Source organism: Annulohypoxylon truncatum (assembly GCF_022578515.1).
Source record: "Annulohypoxylon truncatum strain CBS 140777 unplaced genomic scaffold F4807scaffold_27, whole genome shotgun sequence".
Taxonomy (NCBI): domain Eukaryota; kingdom Fungi; phylum Ascomycota; class Sordariomycetes; order Xylariales; family Hypoxylaceae; genus Annulohypoxylon; species Annulohypoxylon truncatum.
This window is the reverse complement of record NW_025953813.1, coordinates 34,491-52,438: the sequence shown is the minus strand read 5'-3', so window position 1 is coordinate 52,438 and position 17,948 is coordinate 34,491. Positions and strand designations below refer to the sequence as shown.

Genomic DNA, 17,948 nt, shown 5'->3' with positions numbered 1-17,948 from the left:
ACCATAGTGCATCATCCACAGTCGCTATTCTAGTCGGTTTAGAGTTCGGTTGCCAGCTCGCGACCAGTTCGCGACCTAGATTTAGATTTCTAATTGGATTTCTAAACTTTCATTTTCATCCATGGATGCATTTTCTCGACCTAGCATTCCGCCTACCTCCATTCGACCTACCATATACGTAGTAGGTCAATCAAACTCACAATCTTGGAATAAGGTCCCACGTTGCCCGTTACATCCAAGCCACCTGAACGCTGAGTTCTGTCTGCCGCTTACACACTAGACTACTAAACGATGGACACCTTCTATTCTCGCAACAAGCGCGTCATAATGCCCCCAATAATAGCAAAATACCCCCAAGCATATGGCTAAACTGTTTCGACTGCTTGGAGCCTTGGACTGCCTCTTTTCTCGTGGCACCCTTCAGCCGTTACGCACACCGCTGCATTGGGACGCGAACACCGAGGATGAGACAACATCGTGTCCATGCAACTTCGCTTGTCAAAACCCAATGGCCAATGCCATTTTGTCCTTTTCTCCTCTATTACAGGCCCTCATGCTCTCTCGAGATCTCGGTATCCTGATCAACCTGATCAACCTGATTTTCTCCTTAGTTCCTCCTCAGTTCCCTCGGAACTTTGGTGTCATATAACGCGTGGGACTACCTTAAGATGAGTCCCACAGCATCTCGACCTTCTCTTTGGGATTTTCTCAGCCCGCCCACCTGGCCCACCTGCCGCACCTAGCCAGGGTCCCGGCCGTGGATATTCTTAATCTAGCCGGGGTCGCCTTCTCGAGATTCCGGGATCCTCTGGGACCCTCCTGGGACTTGTAGGAAATCTGGGATTTCTGGAATCGTTCGGTTGGCGCCTTGGCGTTCGGATACCCATTGACCTGGGTGGAACAGCTACTTGGTACTGTTCGTTTCACATCTGAAGGACGTTCTTCTCTTGGGACGCACAATAAGCTGCAGCCACTCAACTCTCGTAGCTCCACCCTCTGTCACCTACATACGCCTCCTTTAGGCGAGTATTTCCTATTGCCATCTTAGCCCGCATTGGAGCCGCGAGTCGGATGTCTCTCTTCGCCAGGCGAGAACGCCTCATTCGCCAGCAACCGACTACCTGTATCTCATAATTACCTAGGTAGCCTCACGAGGGCTACCTGTCGTCTCCTCAGACGTATCATACCAATGTAATACCGCTCTTTTTCGCTCCTTTCGCCCTCGGTCTCCTTGGTCCCCTTGGTCCAATTCGTCCCCTCGGATCCTAACGGCCGACCTCGTCTGTTCTGCGTTGCCAAGCTAATATCGTTGTCTAAACCTCCTCGTCGGTTCTCACGAAGTCCTAGGTCTTATATATTCATTCTATCTCTCATTTCATACGTATCTAATCTCTGTTTGTTTGTTTGCTTGCCTGACTGCCTGCCTGTCTCTCTATCAACCAGCATTGTCTAGCGAGCTATATATTCGAGAGACGAATTTCTACGTCTCTGTTAGCATAGCTGTCTGTTTAGTCATAGATTTTCAAATACGGCCTCGTCAAGTTAAGCCGCGGCTCGGCCGTTCCTTATTGAGTTTATTCGAGTAGGCTCTCGGCGTATTTGTCTAGATTGCGGATCCTTATCGCTTACCGGAGAGCAAGCACCCGTCACAACCTTCTATTTTGAGAAATTATTTGGCTGTGTTATATCACTTCTCACCTATAGAACGTCAGATGCCGCAGACGCAAGTGATGCGGCGGACTTCAAGGGTGGATTTGGCGCTGCCAACCGACCCTTGCTCCGTCGCCGCAGGCCCCGGTAACTCCTTTTTTTCCCTTCACGTTCCTGAGCCTTCTACTACCTGTACCCAAACCCTCCCGTCAAAAGGGGACTTCGACGTACCCGGCCTATCTCGTTCCACAAGATGGCTGGCTTCACGTCGTCAAATATCCTCTGTTGCACGAGCCGACCGTTTGTCACCCGTCAACTCCATGGATAGACTTCACCCTTTCGAGCCAATGCGCTCGGTAATCCAGAATGCCCTGCCACACACCACCGTCGAGTCTATCAACCCCTTACCGTCCTGTCGCCTGCTAAGATTCTTCAGTGCCAAGGTCTCAGATGGTAGAACAGTACTTCTCAGCATGACTCCACCTCCGATCATGAGGCTTCTCCGATCTGAGAGGGCCATGAACCTTTCAGAAACCCTCGTTACCAAGTGGATTCTCGAAGAAGTACTCCAATCTTCCACACAGGTTGAAAATACTGGTCGCGGGAGCACCGATGCCTATCAACATGTCGGAATTCAGTCTGAGAGCGGCGGTCCTAGGATCAGCCCTGAGGAAATTGGAGATTCGAGTGAGAGCATGCTAAGGTTTCTTCCAATCCTAGTCGCCCACTCTCCTTCGCCAGCAGAGCTCGGTTCTCCTTTCAACATCTTCGAGCCGCCGAAAGGGGTTTCCATCTCCGGGCTTCCAGCACCCTTGAATGCATCTGAGAGGAAGACAGTAGATTTCCAACGAGGCCAACTCGTACGGCGGCTCTCTACCTTCACATCACCAAATGGATTTTTTGGGCCAGCTATAGCGGTCATTGGGTCACAATTTGAATCTACAGATCCACGCGGAGCGCAATTAGCCAGCTTTGGTATTCGTGGCGCCAGGACGTGGAGGCAGGCTTTCCATGCTCTGTTAGAAGGCGTCCTACGAGATGCAGAAGATATGGCCGTGACGTTTAGTTATGAACCAATCAGGGGCTACTTTAACAGATTAGGGTATCTACTAGAAGGTGTCACAACAGCCAGACTAGTAATACTAGACGCGAGCGATGAGTCCAACATCTTGGTATCGAGATCCACTAAATCCAACGAAAAGGGGGCAGAATCTCACCCACACACAACACCTATTCATGATCCGAACCGAATTGAGATAGATTCCGCGAGTGAAAAATCGCAGACAGATAGGAGCGGGAAAGAAGGCAAGGATGGAAAATCCCCAGAAACGCAGCAGCCTATCATCGCTGTCACAGGATTCCGCGACTGGAGCAATTGCGTCTTCGGCGATCCGCTCTTTGCCGAGGTCTTCAGTCGTGACCCGCCATCCGAGTTCCTACGCGGCTTCAACTCCCAACATAACGGCAGCAATCTCGTCGATGACCGTGAGAGCGTGCAAGCCCGCCTGCTTTTATACGAGTGTTATCACGCCACCGTAGGCGTTGTGAAACAATTCTACCGCCCAGGTCCTAACAGCAGCGACCGCGAGATCACGGCGCGTAGACGCTTAGTAGCTGCCTTGAAGAGGCTCCAAGAGGTTGACGAGGAGGTATCTGGGAAAAGGCCTAGACGGCCCAGTGCTAACGTGGAGGTGTGGCCGGTGAAGAAGCCTAGGGGAGATAGGGATAGTCCTGGTCCCAGCTTCGGAATGAAAGGCCCAGGGGCAGGCATTATTTGAAAGAAAAACCAAGGGTGAAGTATCCAAAATGTATACGAAGCGCTACCAAAGCAAGAAGGAGGGAGAAACATATCGGGATATTTGTGTATCTTAGGTGCTCCGTCCTACATATCAGCTAGCGACTCGCATTTACATCGACATGCCTATAAGAAGAGAAAATACTGTGCATGTCTAATCTTAGAACACCCTTTTTTTGACCTCCCTCTCCGCCCTAATTCCTTCATATTGACGACAATGGCGTCACCACACCATGCATACTCCTTCTATACTTACCAAGGTATTCGTATCAAGATAATAACACCCTAATCTCACCCGTCGTCCTCGGAAATAGCGCCCTTAGACTCGACGGCTCCTCTTCCCCTCCCCTTCCTCCTCCTCCCGTCTCCTCAGCCAGCTCGTCCGCAGCAGCGAGCAGCTCCTCGACATGTTCAAAGTCGACGCAGAACCGCTCGGCAGCCTCCTCGGTGACCTCGCGCGCCAGGGCCGCGTCCTGCAGGTGCTTGACGTTTTCCATGGCGTCCATGACGGCCGAGGGCAAGAAGTCGTCGAGGCCCTGGCCGGCTCTCGCGAGGGCCTCCGGTTGCAAGGCGTCGAGCCCCGCGACCTTGGCCACGTCCTCCCTGCTGTTCTCGCTGAGCGGGGCCAGGGCGGCGAAGAGCGGCTCTAGCGCAGATTCGGAGCGGAAGAAGGCGTACTGGCTCTCGACGAGCTTGGCGCCGTGGTCGGCGATGGCGGAGCGCAGGCGCTCGAGGCGCGCGCGCGTGAAGGCGCGGAAGGGGTCGAGCGCGGCTTGCGCCGCGAGCAGGCAGTTGATGAGGAAGATGGAGGTCGAGGGCGCGCGGATGTTCTTGGACATGTTCTCGCAGCCCGAGAGGAAGGGGTCGAAGGACTCGGCTAGGATGGGCTCGAAGTCGGCTTCGCGGTCCCCTTCCTCGGCCAGCGAGGTTTCGTAGGTTTTCATGATGGCGGTGAGTTGATTGAGGGCGTCCTGGAGGAACTCCGGGGGCGCGAGGTCGGAGGGCGTGTGTTGGAATTCGCCTTCGAGGGTTGTGATGTGATCCCGCATTAGGGAGCGGAACTGCCGCAGTGCTTCGGATTCGAGATTGCCCATTGCTTGTAGGAGGCCGGATTCGGCACCGAGGAGTTTGGAAAATGTGAATCGGTAGAAGCCAAGTAGGTTTGCTAACTTGTATGCTAGGATAGTTTCTTCGTTGGTCTGGATGACTTGTTCAACTCGCTGTCTCAATATGCGCGCCGCACCGGAGACATCCCTGTCGACTAATTCGTTCAAAGCCTTGACGGCGTCAAATTCTGGAGGACCGTCCGTCTCGTCGGCCATCAGCAACCATAGCTCATTCTCTCGGCCTTCTTGGATCCCCTTGGCGATTTCGTTTCCATCGGATATGAAAAGGATTTCAAGGGCTTCGCGCTCACTAACCGCGGCCGAATGTATCCACGCCAACATATCTCCCGCATACCTCAACGGATCGTGCGCAACTAGTTCTATCGGTTTTACGGAGTGATCCTTTGCGCCAGATGACGAATCCCCTGTGAGAGCTAGATAGAAGGCATCGGACAGGATTTGCTCTCTAGCCTCGGCGAAGAAGTCCAGGCAGTTTTGGAAAAGAGATGGGCGCTCCGCAAGCACACGGATGGCTCGGCGAACGGATGAGTTGATCTGGGGATTTTCAAGGTTGAGAGTCTTGAACTCTTTTTGAACCCAACGATAGAGCTTCTGAAATGCATGATTTAAATTCTTGGACGTCTGGTCCATAACCTCGAGACCGAGAGTCTGGCTCTCGAATCCGAGAAGGAATTCGCAATCCTTTCTAATACGCTTCGCCTTGGCTAGGACAGCAAAGAAGCGATCGTCAACAGGTTCAGCTGTTAATGTCAAGGAGGCAACTTCATCTTCCGAAAGAACGAAGTGCTCGCGGAAGGCTTTCAACACTTGCTGCTTCGTCTCAATATTACGCCTCTGTGTCATAATAGATGAGGCTTCCTCTAAGATAGAGGATGTCGACTCGTGGGCTGCGGTGACGTGGCCTCTCATATCCTGATAGCTCTTGTTGAGCTTATCGATGGTCGTGCCAATCCTCCTTAGTTGCTCAGCCACTCGTCCAAATTCAGTGATTATTTTGCCATTGCTGTCGATGACCTCTTTCTGGACATCTAGCCGTAGCTGTCTTCGGGTCTCCGCGGTATTGCTGATGCCACGTTCATCCAACAGAGCAAGAGATTCTCGGAACTCGGAATCAGCATACGAGGTAGAGAGAACCGATGTCACTTTTGACGATAGGGGGTTTGAGGATCGACTCCCTAAACTCGGACTAGAGCTGCCTGTGGGCGACAACGGCCCCGATGATATGCCATCCCGTCCTGGTAGAGGGGGTGAGCTAAGGCCATTTGAGGCCATGTTTCCAATTACTCAAAGCAATCCCGAGTCAACCTAATCCATGTTACCTGCTCAACATTGTATTTTGATGAGAGTCAATAGCAGTAAAAGGGGTGGAGCAGTTCGTATGCTCCAACTACTAGGTATACAATATAATTACTAAGAATAGCTTCAATCGTTAAAAGTGTGAATAAGCGCCACCTGGGAAAAGTGTTTGACAGCTGGGGAAAGGAGACTAGTGGAGTCTGGGCAGGTACAAGGTACGTAGCTAAAGTCATAATCCCTGTCAAATGACTTCACTCACGCGATAACGATAAGGATAATGATAGCGATACCTAGTACGTAGCAGTGATGCGTCTACCTATGAACGCGCATGGTTGCCTTCTTGGTGTGGAGCTGAGTACGTCCAAGTCATCAGGTCGATTCTACAATCCAGGGTCCAGATGACCGCTATCAACTATTCCATTCATATCTTCGCTTGTTCTTTGCAAACACTCATTATCACAGGACCTAGTACTTTGTGTCATAACTTCCAACATGCAAGTAAGAGTTTAAGGTTTTGGGCACCCGCGTTTGTATGCATCTCATAAGGTTCATAAGGTTCCAGCAGTTAAGCTTTAACTTAGAAACTCAGAGCTTAAGCTCCTTTCGTCACTTCGTCCATTCACGCATTCACACATTCCCTCACCTACTACATCAACTTTATTCCTTTTCTCTACCTATCCCATTCCCATCTAAAGTTGTCGAGACGAACATGATAAGATAGAAAATAGAAGCTTGTTCCCACTAAAGCAGAGAGCCTTACCTAACCACCGCTGCGATTTACCGATGAGTCAAAACGATGCCTCCGAATCTCTTCTCCCGCCTCGTCCAATCTAGCGATAATCGGACTTTGTACGACCGACTAAGCGACGATCATGACGGCGATATCGAAGGCACAGCTGGTATGGACCTAGATGAACAGAATCTAGCCCACCATTTCCACGACGAAGAACTCGATAATGCAGATGGCTTGGGTCTCGATGATAGTCACGTCTCCACTCCACGCAGCCCTGTCGCTACCCCAAGAGATGCTCGTCACGGTACTGTAAGGTCGGGCAGACAAGATGCGAGACCACGATGGCTTATGCACGAAGACGATGGAGATAATGATGTGCCTGCATCTCTCCTAGTCGAAGGCCCTGACGCTACGACTCCGAACCCACACCCCCACAGAGCCAGTCCCCGGCAGGCTCGCAATACCACTAGATCAAATCGAAGAATACAGGCGCAGTGGGAAACTGCGCAGGCACACCAGAGATTGCATCAAGATGATGAATACGGTCTGCCTCTTGGCCAACGTCAGGCAGATGGCACTACGAGGAGAGCAGGTTTCGCTGGCAGTCCTAAAGACAAGGCTATGTTCAGATGGGCTAACGTTTCTAATCTGGACGTCTTTATTCGGGATGCCTATGACTATTACCTCGGGGCAGGGATGTGGTGTATTCTGCTCGAGAGGTTTCTGCATTTATTGTAAGCCCCTTCTCTCCCCTCTTACCCTTTAACCCTATCTTAGGTCCGCGGGCTCACATCCAGTAGGAAAGTCGTGTTTGTCGCATCCTTACTCACTTTGCTATCCCAATGTATAGACTACAGCAAGATTCGAGAGAGTAAGAATCTGTCGCAAATCATGATCCCTCAGTGCACCAAGAACATGTGGGGGATCTGGAACCTGAGTCTGTGGATCTGTAGTTTCTACTTCATCTGGAAGACTATTCAGTGGATCCTCGACATACCGCGCCTGATGCACATCCGCGATTTCTTCGTTTATCTCCTGGAGATCCCCGAGGAAGATATGCAAACCGTCTCTTGGCAAGATGTCGTATCTAAGATTACAGCCTTACGTGACGAGAATGTCAAGACAGCCACCAACATAACTCCGTCTCAGCGGCGCTTCCTGTCTAAGCAACTAGGGCAACACATGGCTAGTCAATCGAAAGAAAGACTCGACGCTCATGACATTGCGAATAGGCTAATGAGACGAGAGAACTATATCATTGCTCTCTTCAATAAGGACATATTGGACCTGACAGCCCCGATTCCATTTCTGAGCAACAGGCAACTATTTTCAAAATCTCTTGAATGGACTGTTCAGTTTGGTGTTCTGGACCTAGTCTTTAATGAAGGCGGTCAGGTTCATCAACGCGTCCTTAAATCTGACCACAGAGGACATCTCAGCCGAGAAATGAAGACAAGATTCGCTTTTGCTGCGGTCATGAATCTCCTCTTTGCTCCCTTTGCTGCCTCCTTTCTCGTCGTCGATTTTATCTTCACATATTACAACGTAAGCATCCTTTTCGAAAGACATCATTGAAATGTGCTAATATCTCTGCCAGGAATTCAAAACCAACACTTCATCTCTAGGAGCAAGACAATATACACCGCTCGCGAGATGGAAGTTTCGCGAGTTCAACGAACTTCCACATCTGTTCGAAGAACGCCTCAACATGTCTTACCCTTTTGCAAAGCATTACATAGATCAGTTCCCCAAGAAGAAGACCGAGTCAGCTGCTCGGACAGTCCAGTTCTTTTCCGGAGCTCTCATCGCTGTTATGGCCATCGTGGGATTCTCCGATCCAGAAATGTTTGTGGACTTCGAATTGTTCCCAGGAATGAATGCGTTCGCCTTTGTTGCGCTCCTTACGACTATATGGGCTGTCGCCCGTGGTATGATATCCGAGGAGAACGACGTATTCGATCCCGAATTTGCGATGCAGAACGTCATCGAATATACGCATTATCAACCAGATCAGTGGAAAGGTAGACTTCACAGCTATGAGGTGAAGGCCGAATTCTCTGAGCTGTATAAGGCAAGAATCATCATTTTCCTGGAAGAAATCATTGGCGTCTTGGTCACACCCTTGGTGCTTTTCTTTAGTCTGCCAAAGTGCAGCGATCAGATCATCGACTTCTTCCGCGAATTTACAATTCACGTCGACGGACTGGGCTACGTATGCTCGTTCGCCGTCTTCGACTTCCAGAAAGACAAACGTACAACTAGTGGACAGCAACAGCCGCCACAAAACAATATAAACGATGCTCGTGAGGACTATTATGCTACCAAACATGGGAAGATGCAAGCTTCAGTACACGGCTTCCTTGACAACTACGTCTACCATCCGAGAACCGGACTGCCAGGCTCCCACGCTTTGGGCCCGGCCGGCCGTCACCAATTCCACCCTCCGCCCACCTTCCCTGGCTTGATGTCGCCAACGCTTGCCGCTGATATGCACTCATCACGCATCGGGCGTAGCGAACGACCGCGGAGCCGAGCACCACCCGGCGCCCAACGCACACCACGCTTCGGGCCGGCCGTTGCCCCGTCGCCAATGGCATCTATGCTCCTCGACCCCCACCACCAGCCCTCCGCCTCCTTCATCGCTACTGCTCCAGCCAACCGCACCCCGCAACGAGTTCGTCAGCGCGGCCCATATCAAGCCGGCAGGGATATCATCGAGGAATCCCTCGAGGACGGCACCTCGCGCAGCGTCCTCCGTCGCCAGGATACGGGCTATACGGATGACGGCGATGTCGAGGAGAGTGTGGCACGACTAGGCGAGTCCACGTGGGAAGGCTCGCCTAGGCACGGGCTAAGTCGTGAGGAGAGCACCGCTACGGACGATGGCGATGGTCCGGGAGTCGTCGCTATGCTGAAGCAGTTTCAGCAGGTGCATATGGATTGGCGGGGAGTTATGTGAAGGAGCCACATTATGTTTTTAATTACTTTTGACTTTGCCTACTTGGTCTTCTTACGAGACAGTCAGGCTAGGCTAGGTTACACTGCTAAGACACAGCAGAGCGAGCCGGGAATAAAGGGAAGGGAAAGGAGTTCGGGCGGCTGGACTGGGGCTGGGGCTACACTAGGTCACGGCCACATCATTATGGACTGGTTTTGTTTTGTGTGTGTTTTTTTTGGTCGGCGATTCAGAGCATGCATGCATACAGCATCCTAGAACTATGCTAGGGATAGACCACTACCAATTTGATTTTATTATCATAGACCCTGTTGTCGCTGAGTAATGGATTTCCCGTAGATAGGACACCTCAGACTAGTACCTAGGTAAGTACTCAAAGTAGCTAACACCTTTCCCAGAGAATGGAGAGTCGTGATATTTTCAGCTCTAGAGACGCTACCTCACAAGACTAGTTTTCAGCTAGTTCATACTAGAATTGTTCGAAGGACAGCTGATCCTGTTCGTCGTAGTTGAGCTCAGTCTAGTATATACTTATACCATGAGGAGCAGCTCCTTTTTACACCTAAGTAAAGCTCACACAATGGTATTATGGTCCATATCAATGGTGCCAATCCCCATCCTCTCAGGGAAGATGCAATAAGGCCCAGGACCACTCGTGCTTGATCATGAAGTGAAGGAATCTAAATATGCATTTGGAAATCCAGAGAAAACAGTAAACATCTATGTATGCTCCCAAGCACCTTAAAGTTACGGAGGCTATCTGACCTTAATTTAGTCATGCCTCGCATGAAATGAACTTTTTCCCAAACCGAAGCTATGCACACCCGAACTTTTATCCTTTTGTCCGTTTTGATGGTGCCCCTTTTATATGGTGGGAAGAAGCAAAAGAAGAGCCCGCCGAATCTGCCACAAAAAATTTTTTTTTACCCTAATTCCCATTTTGATCTTGTTGCAGATTCAGATGAAATGTCCTGATGATCGAATCGCAATCTTCAATGCTGGGCTGCCGTACATCAGCTAGCATCTTGATCTTGGCAGTACTATAAGGAATATGTTAGTTACTATCATCCACAGATATGATTTTTCATTAATACGCACCATTCCTTGATTTGGTCATCTGTCATTGTCAAACCAAGTTGGGTCACCCGAGACTTGACTGAATTCCAACCAGTCAACCGAGAGGCGAAATGCACGTAGCGGGTCATGCCAAAATCCGCCGGGTTGAGAATTTCGTAGGTTGAGGGGTTGTTAAGGATGGCCTTAGCACTGTAACATTGGATATTAGTAAGAGATTCAGCAACTTTCACGAAGGCAAATCGGATTAATGACGAAAAAGGCAAGCAGGGGAATGTCATGATGGGGTGGCTAAAAATAAAACCAACTTACTGAATACCAGCCTTATGTGTAAAGGCGCAAAAGCCAGTAATAGGGTTGTTGAAAGGGGTGTTGATTTCCACCGCCTCTGCAACTAAATCCTCAATCTAGAATATGTCAGTTCCTGTTGAGTCCGTATGTGCCAATAGATATCGAACTTACCTCCTTGATCATCTTGAGCTTGTACTTGCTCTTGACGTAATCAGGAGCGGCTACTACCATCTTGGCTAGGAAGCCACCGAGAGGAGTGATCCCATTGCGCTCACCAACTGAAAATTGTCAATAACCATCGTTCTCTCTTGAAACAATAGTATGGATGCACTTACTTCCGAGCACACTAGTATCCACGTGGGTTGCACCAGCCTCGAGAGCACAGTAGCTAGGTCATTTTAGCAACGCGAAAGTCAGGTTTTTCTTGGAGTAGAAACTTACGCATTAGCAATCGCACAACCGGTATCGTTGTGGAAGTGCGTTTCAATGTCACAGGCTTGCAAACAAGTTAGCAGATATAGTTTAAAGCGAAGTGTTATGCCAACTCACACACTACGCCTCTCAGAGTTCGAACAAGCTATATCCATAATTAGTACAAGTGTGATTATGAGAGTAACCGGATAATATACCTCGTAAACCTGGCGTGGACTGGCGCAGCCAACCGTGTCAGCAATTCCGACACGGTTGACGCCTATCTTATCTACCGCGTTGTATAACGATAGCAGATCCACGAGGTCAGAACGGAATGAGTCTTCGCTCGAGACTTCTTAGTGTTAGCGGAGAAATCCCATGACAAGAAGTGACATTCAACATACATCGAACCTCGATACCCTTCGACTTGACATACTGCACGACTTCTATGGCAGCCTTAGTGATGAAGGCCATGTCCTTGCCGTGACTGTGTTCCCTAAGAAAATGTGATGTACCGATGACAATATCTAAGCCGTCTACACCTGTGTCGATGGCCATTTGGACATCCCGCATATCACACCGGACGTCTGTGGGTTATGGTCAGAAGATGAATAGTTAGTAGGGCTCCAAGAAACTCACGGGTCAAGACCTTGGCCTATAAAGAGTATTAGTCAAATTTACAATCAGAAAATATATATTAATAATCATACCTTGAGGCCGAGCTTGCATATCTCAATGCAGTCAAGCCGCGACTGTTCTGAGGCAGCGGGGGAGGTAAGTTCTATGTAGTCGACACCGAAGGCATCAAGAGCTAGAAGTAGAGTTTAGTAGGAAGTTACGTGATATATCATTCGATAGAACCGGCATACCCTTGGCACTACAAAAAAGAATAGTGTTAGTAAGTTCCGGGAGACAGGATAGCAGGACATACATCTTAATCTTGGTCTGCGTATCAAAATACGCGTTTGCGAATTGTTCTCCTTCTGCATATGTAGTTAGTAAGGGTCGAAATAGAGTCGAGGAGGCGAGGGATGCTGACCTCGGAGCGTTGATTCAATTATCTTGAACTTGTCGACATTGGAGAGAAGCTCGCCGGGGTTTGACTGGTAAGGGTTGTTGCGACGAACGGGTGGTGCTGTGCCATCTGTACCATTGGTACCATTGGTGCCGTTGGTGCCGTTGGTGCCGTTGGTGCCGTTGGTGCCGTTGGTGCCGTTGGTGGTGCCCTGGAGAAGTGGTCAGTTTTTGCATCGAATTCAAGGTCGAATAAAACGTACATTGCTGGCCGCGGGGCTGTCTGCACCACACATGTTTGGTGTGTGTGAGTACTCTACTGGACTGGCAATTCGGAAGTCGGGAAAATAGGAAAGTCAGATAGAAGGCGACTAGGTGGTCAAGTGCACTTGCGTATTCGGGTATTCGGGTATTCTGGTATGGAAAGTGAATGGGAAGATTTGAGGAAATGGTGTGTGTTGTCTATGGTTTTATGTTAAAAGTTGGAGGTGAAAATTCTTAAGAGCATGGATGCAATGAATCACAATTACTTGCACGTACCATACCCCACGTAACGCCGATCGTCGGTTCCCCAGTTCAGGGTCGCACTAAGCTAAAAAGCACGAGCAGCCTTGACCATCCGCGGGGCTGTCACATGACTACATACCATTTAGATCCCTGTATGCGGTTTAGCCTGATGGGTTGTGACGTACTGAAAATTGGGATTGGCCAATCATCAATTGCGCATTCAGCCCGTCTCAGGTCCCGCCTGCAGCGAGTCTGGATTGATGTACGCAGGACCATATAACACTGTAGCCCCACTATCTATCCCTTTTTGGACATGAAAATACCGAGACACTGTACATGAGTCACATTTAAAACCTTCGTAGAGAACTTCAACGTAGCTCTAATGCGACCTTGCAGTTGCTAATAACCTGAATCAAGCTTTTAGCCTTGGTCGTCGCACTTGAATGTATGGAAATTTCGGATGGAAGCAATGAAAAGGAAAACTCAACCTGTTTCGACCTTTTCAGACGTTATGTTTGATCTAACCCTCGAGGCACATCTATTCCTCCGAGGAGCGCTGTGACACATAAGGTAGATACGCCGTGTAAGTTAGGAGGCAAGGGCGACCAAGATTGTTTTTTCACTTTTATATAACTTGAGTTTACAATTCCACATTATCTGGATACTGGATATAAGATACTTTATTAGTATTCATTAGCGAAAGTTAATTCTTATGTCTTCATAATCTAGTATATGGGTATGTCGGGGCGTTTCATATATCTTTTATTGGTTTTAAAGGTTTGATGTAAAACCATTGGCATGAGCTTTTGAAAATACTATCCAAGTCAAGCTAGAACACTTTCATTGACAAAACAAGTAGTGACTTCCAGTGTAATATGTAAAAGTTAGGGATTTCTCATCGCTTTGATAAGTATGTGATGCTGTATATGAAGTTGCTAAGTACTAGTCACTATGATTTCCCGAAGTAGTATTCAAACATACTTACCTAGGTACGCAGGCAAACGAAGTAAGGGGGGTAAAATGTAGTTATGATTGGTATTTATGCTTTGTGTATAATTGATCAGTGGCCATTACAATCATGTCAACCGTGATTGGTATGATATCAAAAACAACTCGTAGGTCGCTATAGCGCCGTTCAGCCGTCGCAGGAGACTATATGTGTTCTAGGATATGTATGTAAGGCGAAGATGTTATGAAGTCATTAGTTTGGCGAAAGGCAAGATATAAATGCTACATTAGGTAGTTGTCGGTAGGTGTCAGCGAATGTTATGACTTCAACGACAGGCTTTTCAGAGGCAAGAGAAAATATCTATATAAACGCTCACTGGGGCTTTTGCTCGCATCTGAGTGGGTAGGTTATATACCTATTGGGTAAACACAAGAGCAGGGTTTCACGTATCGCCTGGCTCACCGTGGTAGTCTCTCCCGAGATTTGCTGCTTAGCCTTCGCATAGGCTGGCTTTCCGATGACGATATGCATGATTAGCCTATCCTCGAAGATGGTTGGCACTTATGTTGACAGTGCCCTGGTGCGCCATACCTCAAGAACTCAGGCCAAGTCTTTAATTCCCCATGCCGCGTAGTATCAAGAGCTTGCTTTGAACCTCAGGGCTGACATGTACCTCGGAAATGTAATGCTCCCAGCGTCCATCGAGAGTGGACATTTCGTGGCGCTTACGTAGGTCGGTGATTATCAGTCTCCTTAGCTATATCACTTTATGCTTTACTAGTAAGCATTGGTACTGACTTGGAGCAGTGTCTTTTCTAGAGAATAATCCTTACTAGTTATTATATGTTATAATGATATAAAAGAAATTGGTTGATGTATTGAATGGAAAACACAATATTTGGTCCTGCTCATCGTACGAATAGCATTGCCCATGTTCTTCTAACGACTTTGCGAACTCCTTTCCGAAATGTCTTTTGATCTAGTTGTAGTGGACTGATAAGGGGATTGCCTAAAAAATTGGCGTGGCGTGAAATGAAATTTCGAGAACGAAAACAAGTCCAATTTTGGACATTAGAGATGATGATGTATAAGGGGCTGTAGTGGTTAATGGAAATAGGTAGTGATTTATGTTTAAGATGTTCTCATCAGAGCTTCGGAGATACCAAGTATATAACTCGGTATGTGCGAATATGCCTCTCTACTATGGTGCCAAGGCGACAAAACCGGGTATGCCGAATATCATCCACCATCATACGATGATTGTCCGATCGAACGGGGATGCAACCACAATACCCCAGATACAGGGCTGCAGCGTGCAGAGCTATTAAAAAAATCTTAAGATCAGATCTAGATAAAAGATTAACGAGGGTTGTCGACATAGAAGGATTCTAGATCTTATTCATGTGAAGGTAACCCCTTGTGAAGTTGTCCATGTTTGCTAAATACTAGGTAGGAAACATTCCCACCTTGCTTACCAACGTTTTGGTTATTCGTTTGATATCTATCCATGTGTACTGAATGCTTGTGTTTCTTTTCAAGTAGGTGTTATACACATTAGACAGGTTACAATTGTATGTAAGCACACTATGTACCTAATTGCTAGTATATTTCTAGCAAGCAGATAGCAATCGGGCAACGGTGTAGGGGCAAACGAAAGACAAATCCTGACTAAAAGGATTGGGTATGAGACTGACTTGTTGCTTTATTTTTACCTAAGCTAACGTAAGGAAACGAGTATAGTAGTTTCATTTCTGTGATGGGAATATTCATATAATTGAAGACGTGATGAAAGGGAAAGCTTCTGTATTGTTGAAAGGTCTTTTAAAATCTTTATTTTATTATCAACTTGGAATCTAGGTGAGGAAGTATCACAAGCCACATACGACAGAATACCACCCTTCGCCTCATGAGGCTTATTCCTACCTTTTAAGTACATAAAAGGTACGAAGACAGGCTAGTCCCGATTCGGATGAGAGGGTATTCCCAGAAGTGGGGATCGGCCCCGACATACCCCTGCAAGGCCGGCCTCCGAATTGCGCTGAGATGAATTTTGAAAAAGTCGTCCATGCACATGCAGCTGCGACCTACGCCTAGCGACCTACGGTTACGGTAATCTGTACCACATTCACATACGTATTTGAGTCGGGGGGCATTTTCTAAATTCGCAACTTCGCACTATTTTTTTTTCATCTTCACCACCGCGCGCCATTCCACCAGTGTAATTCCTTCTCCCGACCTTCCCACTTTCCCCTTAACAAATTCGAGCGCATCCGTTTGAAAGCTCTTTGTCCCCTTTACATCCGGACATTTATCTGCCAGGCTCGCTGGCAAACATAATATCTCGCATTCATCCCAGCACCTCTCAATTCCTTGGGCGGGCAACACATATACTCAGCTTCATCCACTCCGAACCTCTGCGACCCTTTCCTCCCGATTCTCACTAGACGCAATCCTGGCTCTTCAACCGAAGGCCTTCGGCGAAGGCCCAACCGCTGTGGCCAAGATGGCCCAGCCAACCGCAGAGCCCGTCGAGGATTACGAGTATGTTGCCTTTTCCCAATTTGATATTAGCTACTTGGACAAGGCCAACGACGTCGTTGTACGCATGCTAATATTAATCATCTTACTAGCTACGAATCTCTCCCGCCCAACTTCTCATTGACGCAGAACATGGTCGCCGGTGCCTTCGCAGGCATAGCTGTACGCTTCGACGGTCCTTACTTCTATAGAGGTCGTTATGAATGCTAACACTATAGCAGGAACATACGGTGATGTATCCCATTGACGCGATTAAGGTGCGCGACAATATTTGTCTCCTAACCGGCTATCCGGCTTGGCGCTAATCTGGTGTAATGTAGACACGAATGCAAATCATCAACCCCTCCGCGAACGCCGTATACAAGGGCATGATCCAGAGTACTATGCGCATAGCGAGCGGGGAAGGCGTCCTTAAGTTGTGGCGAGGAATGTCGAGCGTTGTTGTTGGAGCAGGTATGCCGCTGCCATACATTTGAAAGGGCTGGGTATAGTTCATTATCTTACCTTGGCGACTATTAGGACCTGCGCATGCGGTTTACTTCGCGACGTACGAGGCCGTCAAGCATCTTATGGGTGGTAACAGAGTAGGCGTTCACCATCCCCTCGCAGCTGGTAAGACTCATATGCTTCGATTTCGACCCGATGCCTGGGCAATTTGTTTCTAACTTGACCTTCTCCCCCTAGCTACGAGTGGAGCTTGTGCGACCATTGCCAGCGATGCGCTGATGAACCCCTTCGACGGTACGTTGGGTGCTAAAGACGGAGCCCAAGGTGTTGGGAGCACTCCTATCTGACTGCTAGTTATAGTGATCAAGCAACGTATGCAGATTCAACACTCCAGCAAGATGTACCGGTCGATGACCGATTGCGCACGATACGTCTACAAGACGGAGGGCATCTCCGCATTTTACGTTTCTTACCCTACCACACTATCCATGACCGTGCCTTTCACCGCCCTTCAATTCCTCGCCTACGAGTCTATCTCTACTGCCATGAACCCGACCAAGACCTATGACCCCTTCACCCACTGCATGGCAGGCGCCGTCGCTGGCGGGTTTGCCGCGGCTCTAACGACCCCCATGGACGTAATCAAGACGATGCTCCAGACCCGCGGCACTGCCACCGACCCGGAGCTTAGATCGGTGAATGGATTCGTGGCGGGGTGCAAGCTCATGTACCGACGAGAGGGCATGCGTGGATTCTTCAAGGGGGTTCGGCCGAGAGTTGTCACTACTATGCCGAGCACGGCTATTTGTTGGTCGGCTTACGAGGCCTCTAAGTAAGTGCATCTTTATCTACCTCTTATAACTCTTATAACGAGACCTACCTAAGCTAACAACCCGATTTCAGAGCCTATTTCATTCGCACTAACATCGCAGCGTCGTCGTCGTGATGGTAGGGTTTGAACGAGTCCAACGTAAGTCCAGTGTCGTTTTTTCGAGGTACCCATGGTATCCATCGAAATATCCACAAATCGGCCACCTTTCTTGCCGATCCTTCCGACGTCAGCATATCTCCGAGGAGTAGGACCGAGTCCGACATTGTGAGCATCGACATCCGACGTCCCGCATTTGCCTGGCTTGGGCTTATCTCGTCTCGCCATACAC

The 17,948-nt window shown here is 48.7% G+C and overlaps 5 protein-coding genes across 5 annotated transcripts; 3 read left to right on the top strand and 2 right to left on the bottom strand.

Annotated features, from left to right (window-relative positions):
• Positions 1-1,970: 1,970 nt before the first annotated feature.
• Positions 1,971-3,428, top strand: F4807DRAFT_452802 (uncharacterized protein; the record flags this gene model as incomplete). Its single annotated transcript, XM_048000371.1, has 1 exon — positions 1,971-3,428. One exon carries the CDS (start codon positions 1,971-1,973, stop codon positions 3,426-3,428), a length of 1,458 nt encoding a protein of 485 aa, XP_047851924.1.
• Positions 3,429-3,491: 63 nt separating this feature from the next.
• On the bottom strand, positions 3,492-6,019 carry F4807DRAFT_434461 (oligomeric Golgi complex subunit 6). The gene has a single exon (XM_047998803.1). The coding sequence runs from the start codon at positions 5,842-5,844 to the stop codon at positions 3,715-3,717; it is 2,130 nt and encodes a 709-aa protein (XP_047851923.1). The 5' UTR covers positions 5,845-6,019; the 3' UTR covers positions 3,492-3,714.
• Positions 6,020-6,240: 221 nt separating this feature from the next.
• On the top strand, positions 6,241-10,222 carry F4807DRAFT_434460 (APG9-domain-containing protein). The gene is made up of 3 exons (XM_047998802.1): positions 6,241-7,335; positions 7,402-8,146; positions 8,199-10,222. The coding sequence occupies exons 1-3, from the start codon at positions 6,665-6,667 to the stop codon at positions 9,558-9,560; spliced, it is 2,778 nt and encodes a 925-aa protein (XP_047851922.1). The 5' UTR covers positions 6,241-6,664; the 3' UTR covers positions 9,561-10,222.
• Positions 10,223-12,845, bottom strand: F4807DRAFT_434456 (HMGL-like-domain-containing protein). The gene is made up of 16 exons (XM_047998801.1): positions 12,611-12,845; positions 12,555-12,559; positions 12,373-12,518; positions 12,265-12,316; positions 12,203-12,210; positions 12,044-12,144; positions 11,973-11,988; positions 11,738-11,920; positions 11,552-11,685; positions 11,472-11,499; positions 11,364-11,418; positions 11,258-11,310; positions 11,094-11,200; positions 10,944-11,038; positions 10,656-10,823; positions 10,223-10,597 (listed from the first exon to the last, which is right to left on the bottom strand). Exons 1-16 carry the CDS (start codon positions 12,641-12,643, stop codon positions 10,486-10,488), a joined length of 1,296 nt encoding a protein of 431 aa, XP_047851921.1. The 5' UTR covers positions 12,644-12,845; the 3' UTR covers positions 10,223-10,485.
• Positions 12,846-16,306: 3,461 nt separating this feature from the next.
• F4807DRAFT_462557 (mitochondrial RNA-splicing protein MRS3) lies at positions 16,307-17,734 on the top strand (the record flags this gene model as incomplete). Its single annotated transcript, XM_048001848.1, has 8 exons — positions 16,307-16,344; positions 16,434-16,503; positions 16,563-16,598; positions 16,662-16,794; positions 16,861-16,953; positions 17,026-17,082; positions 17,149-17,620; positions 17,692-17,734. 8 exons carry the CDS (start codon positions 16,307-16,309, stop codon positions 17,732-17,734), a joined length of 942 nt encoding a protein of 313 aa, XP_047851920.1.
• Positions 17,735-17,948: the final 214 nt, after the last annotated feature.

Coding starts and splice junctions, on each gene's coding strand:
- F4807DRAFT_434461 (XM_047998803.1), bottom strand. CDS start 5,844: ATGGCCTCAAATGGCCTTAGCTCACCCCCTCTACCAGGACGGGATGGC.
- F4807DRAFT_434460 (XM_047998802.1), top strand. CDS start 6,665: ATGCCTCCGAATCTCTTCTCCCGCCTCGTCCAATCTAGCGATAATCGG. Junction 7,336..7,401: donor GAGAGGTTTCTGCATTTATT/GTAAGCCCCTTC, acceptor CACATCCAGTAG/GAAAGTCGTGTTTGTCGCAT. Junction 8,147..8,198: donor TTATCTTCACATATTACAAC/GTAAGCATCCTT, acceptor TATCTCTGCCAG/GAATTCAAAACCAACACTTC.
- F4807DRAFT_434456 (XM_047998801.1), bottom strand. CDS start 12,643: ATGTGTGGTGCAGACAGCCCCGCGGCCAGCAAT. Junction 11,419..11,471: donor AACTCTGAGAGGCGTAGTGT/GTGAGTTGGCAT, acceptor CTTGTTTGCAAG/CCTGTGACATTGAAACGCAC. Junction 11,201..11,257: donor GGATACTAGTGTGCTCGGAA/GTAAGTGCATCC, acceptor GACAATTTTCAG/TTGGTGAGCGCAATGGGATC.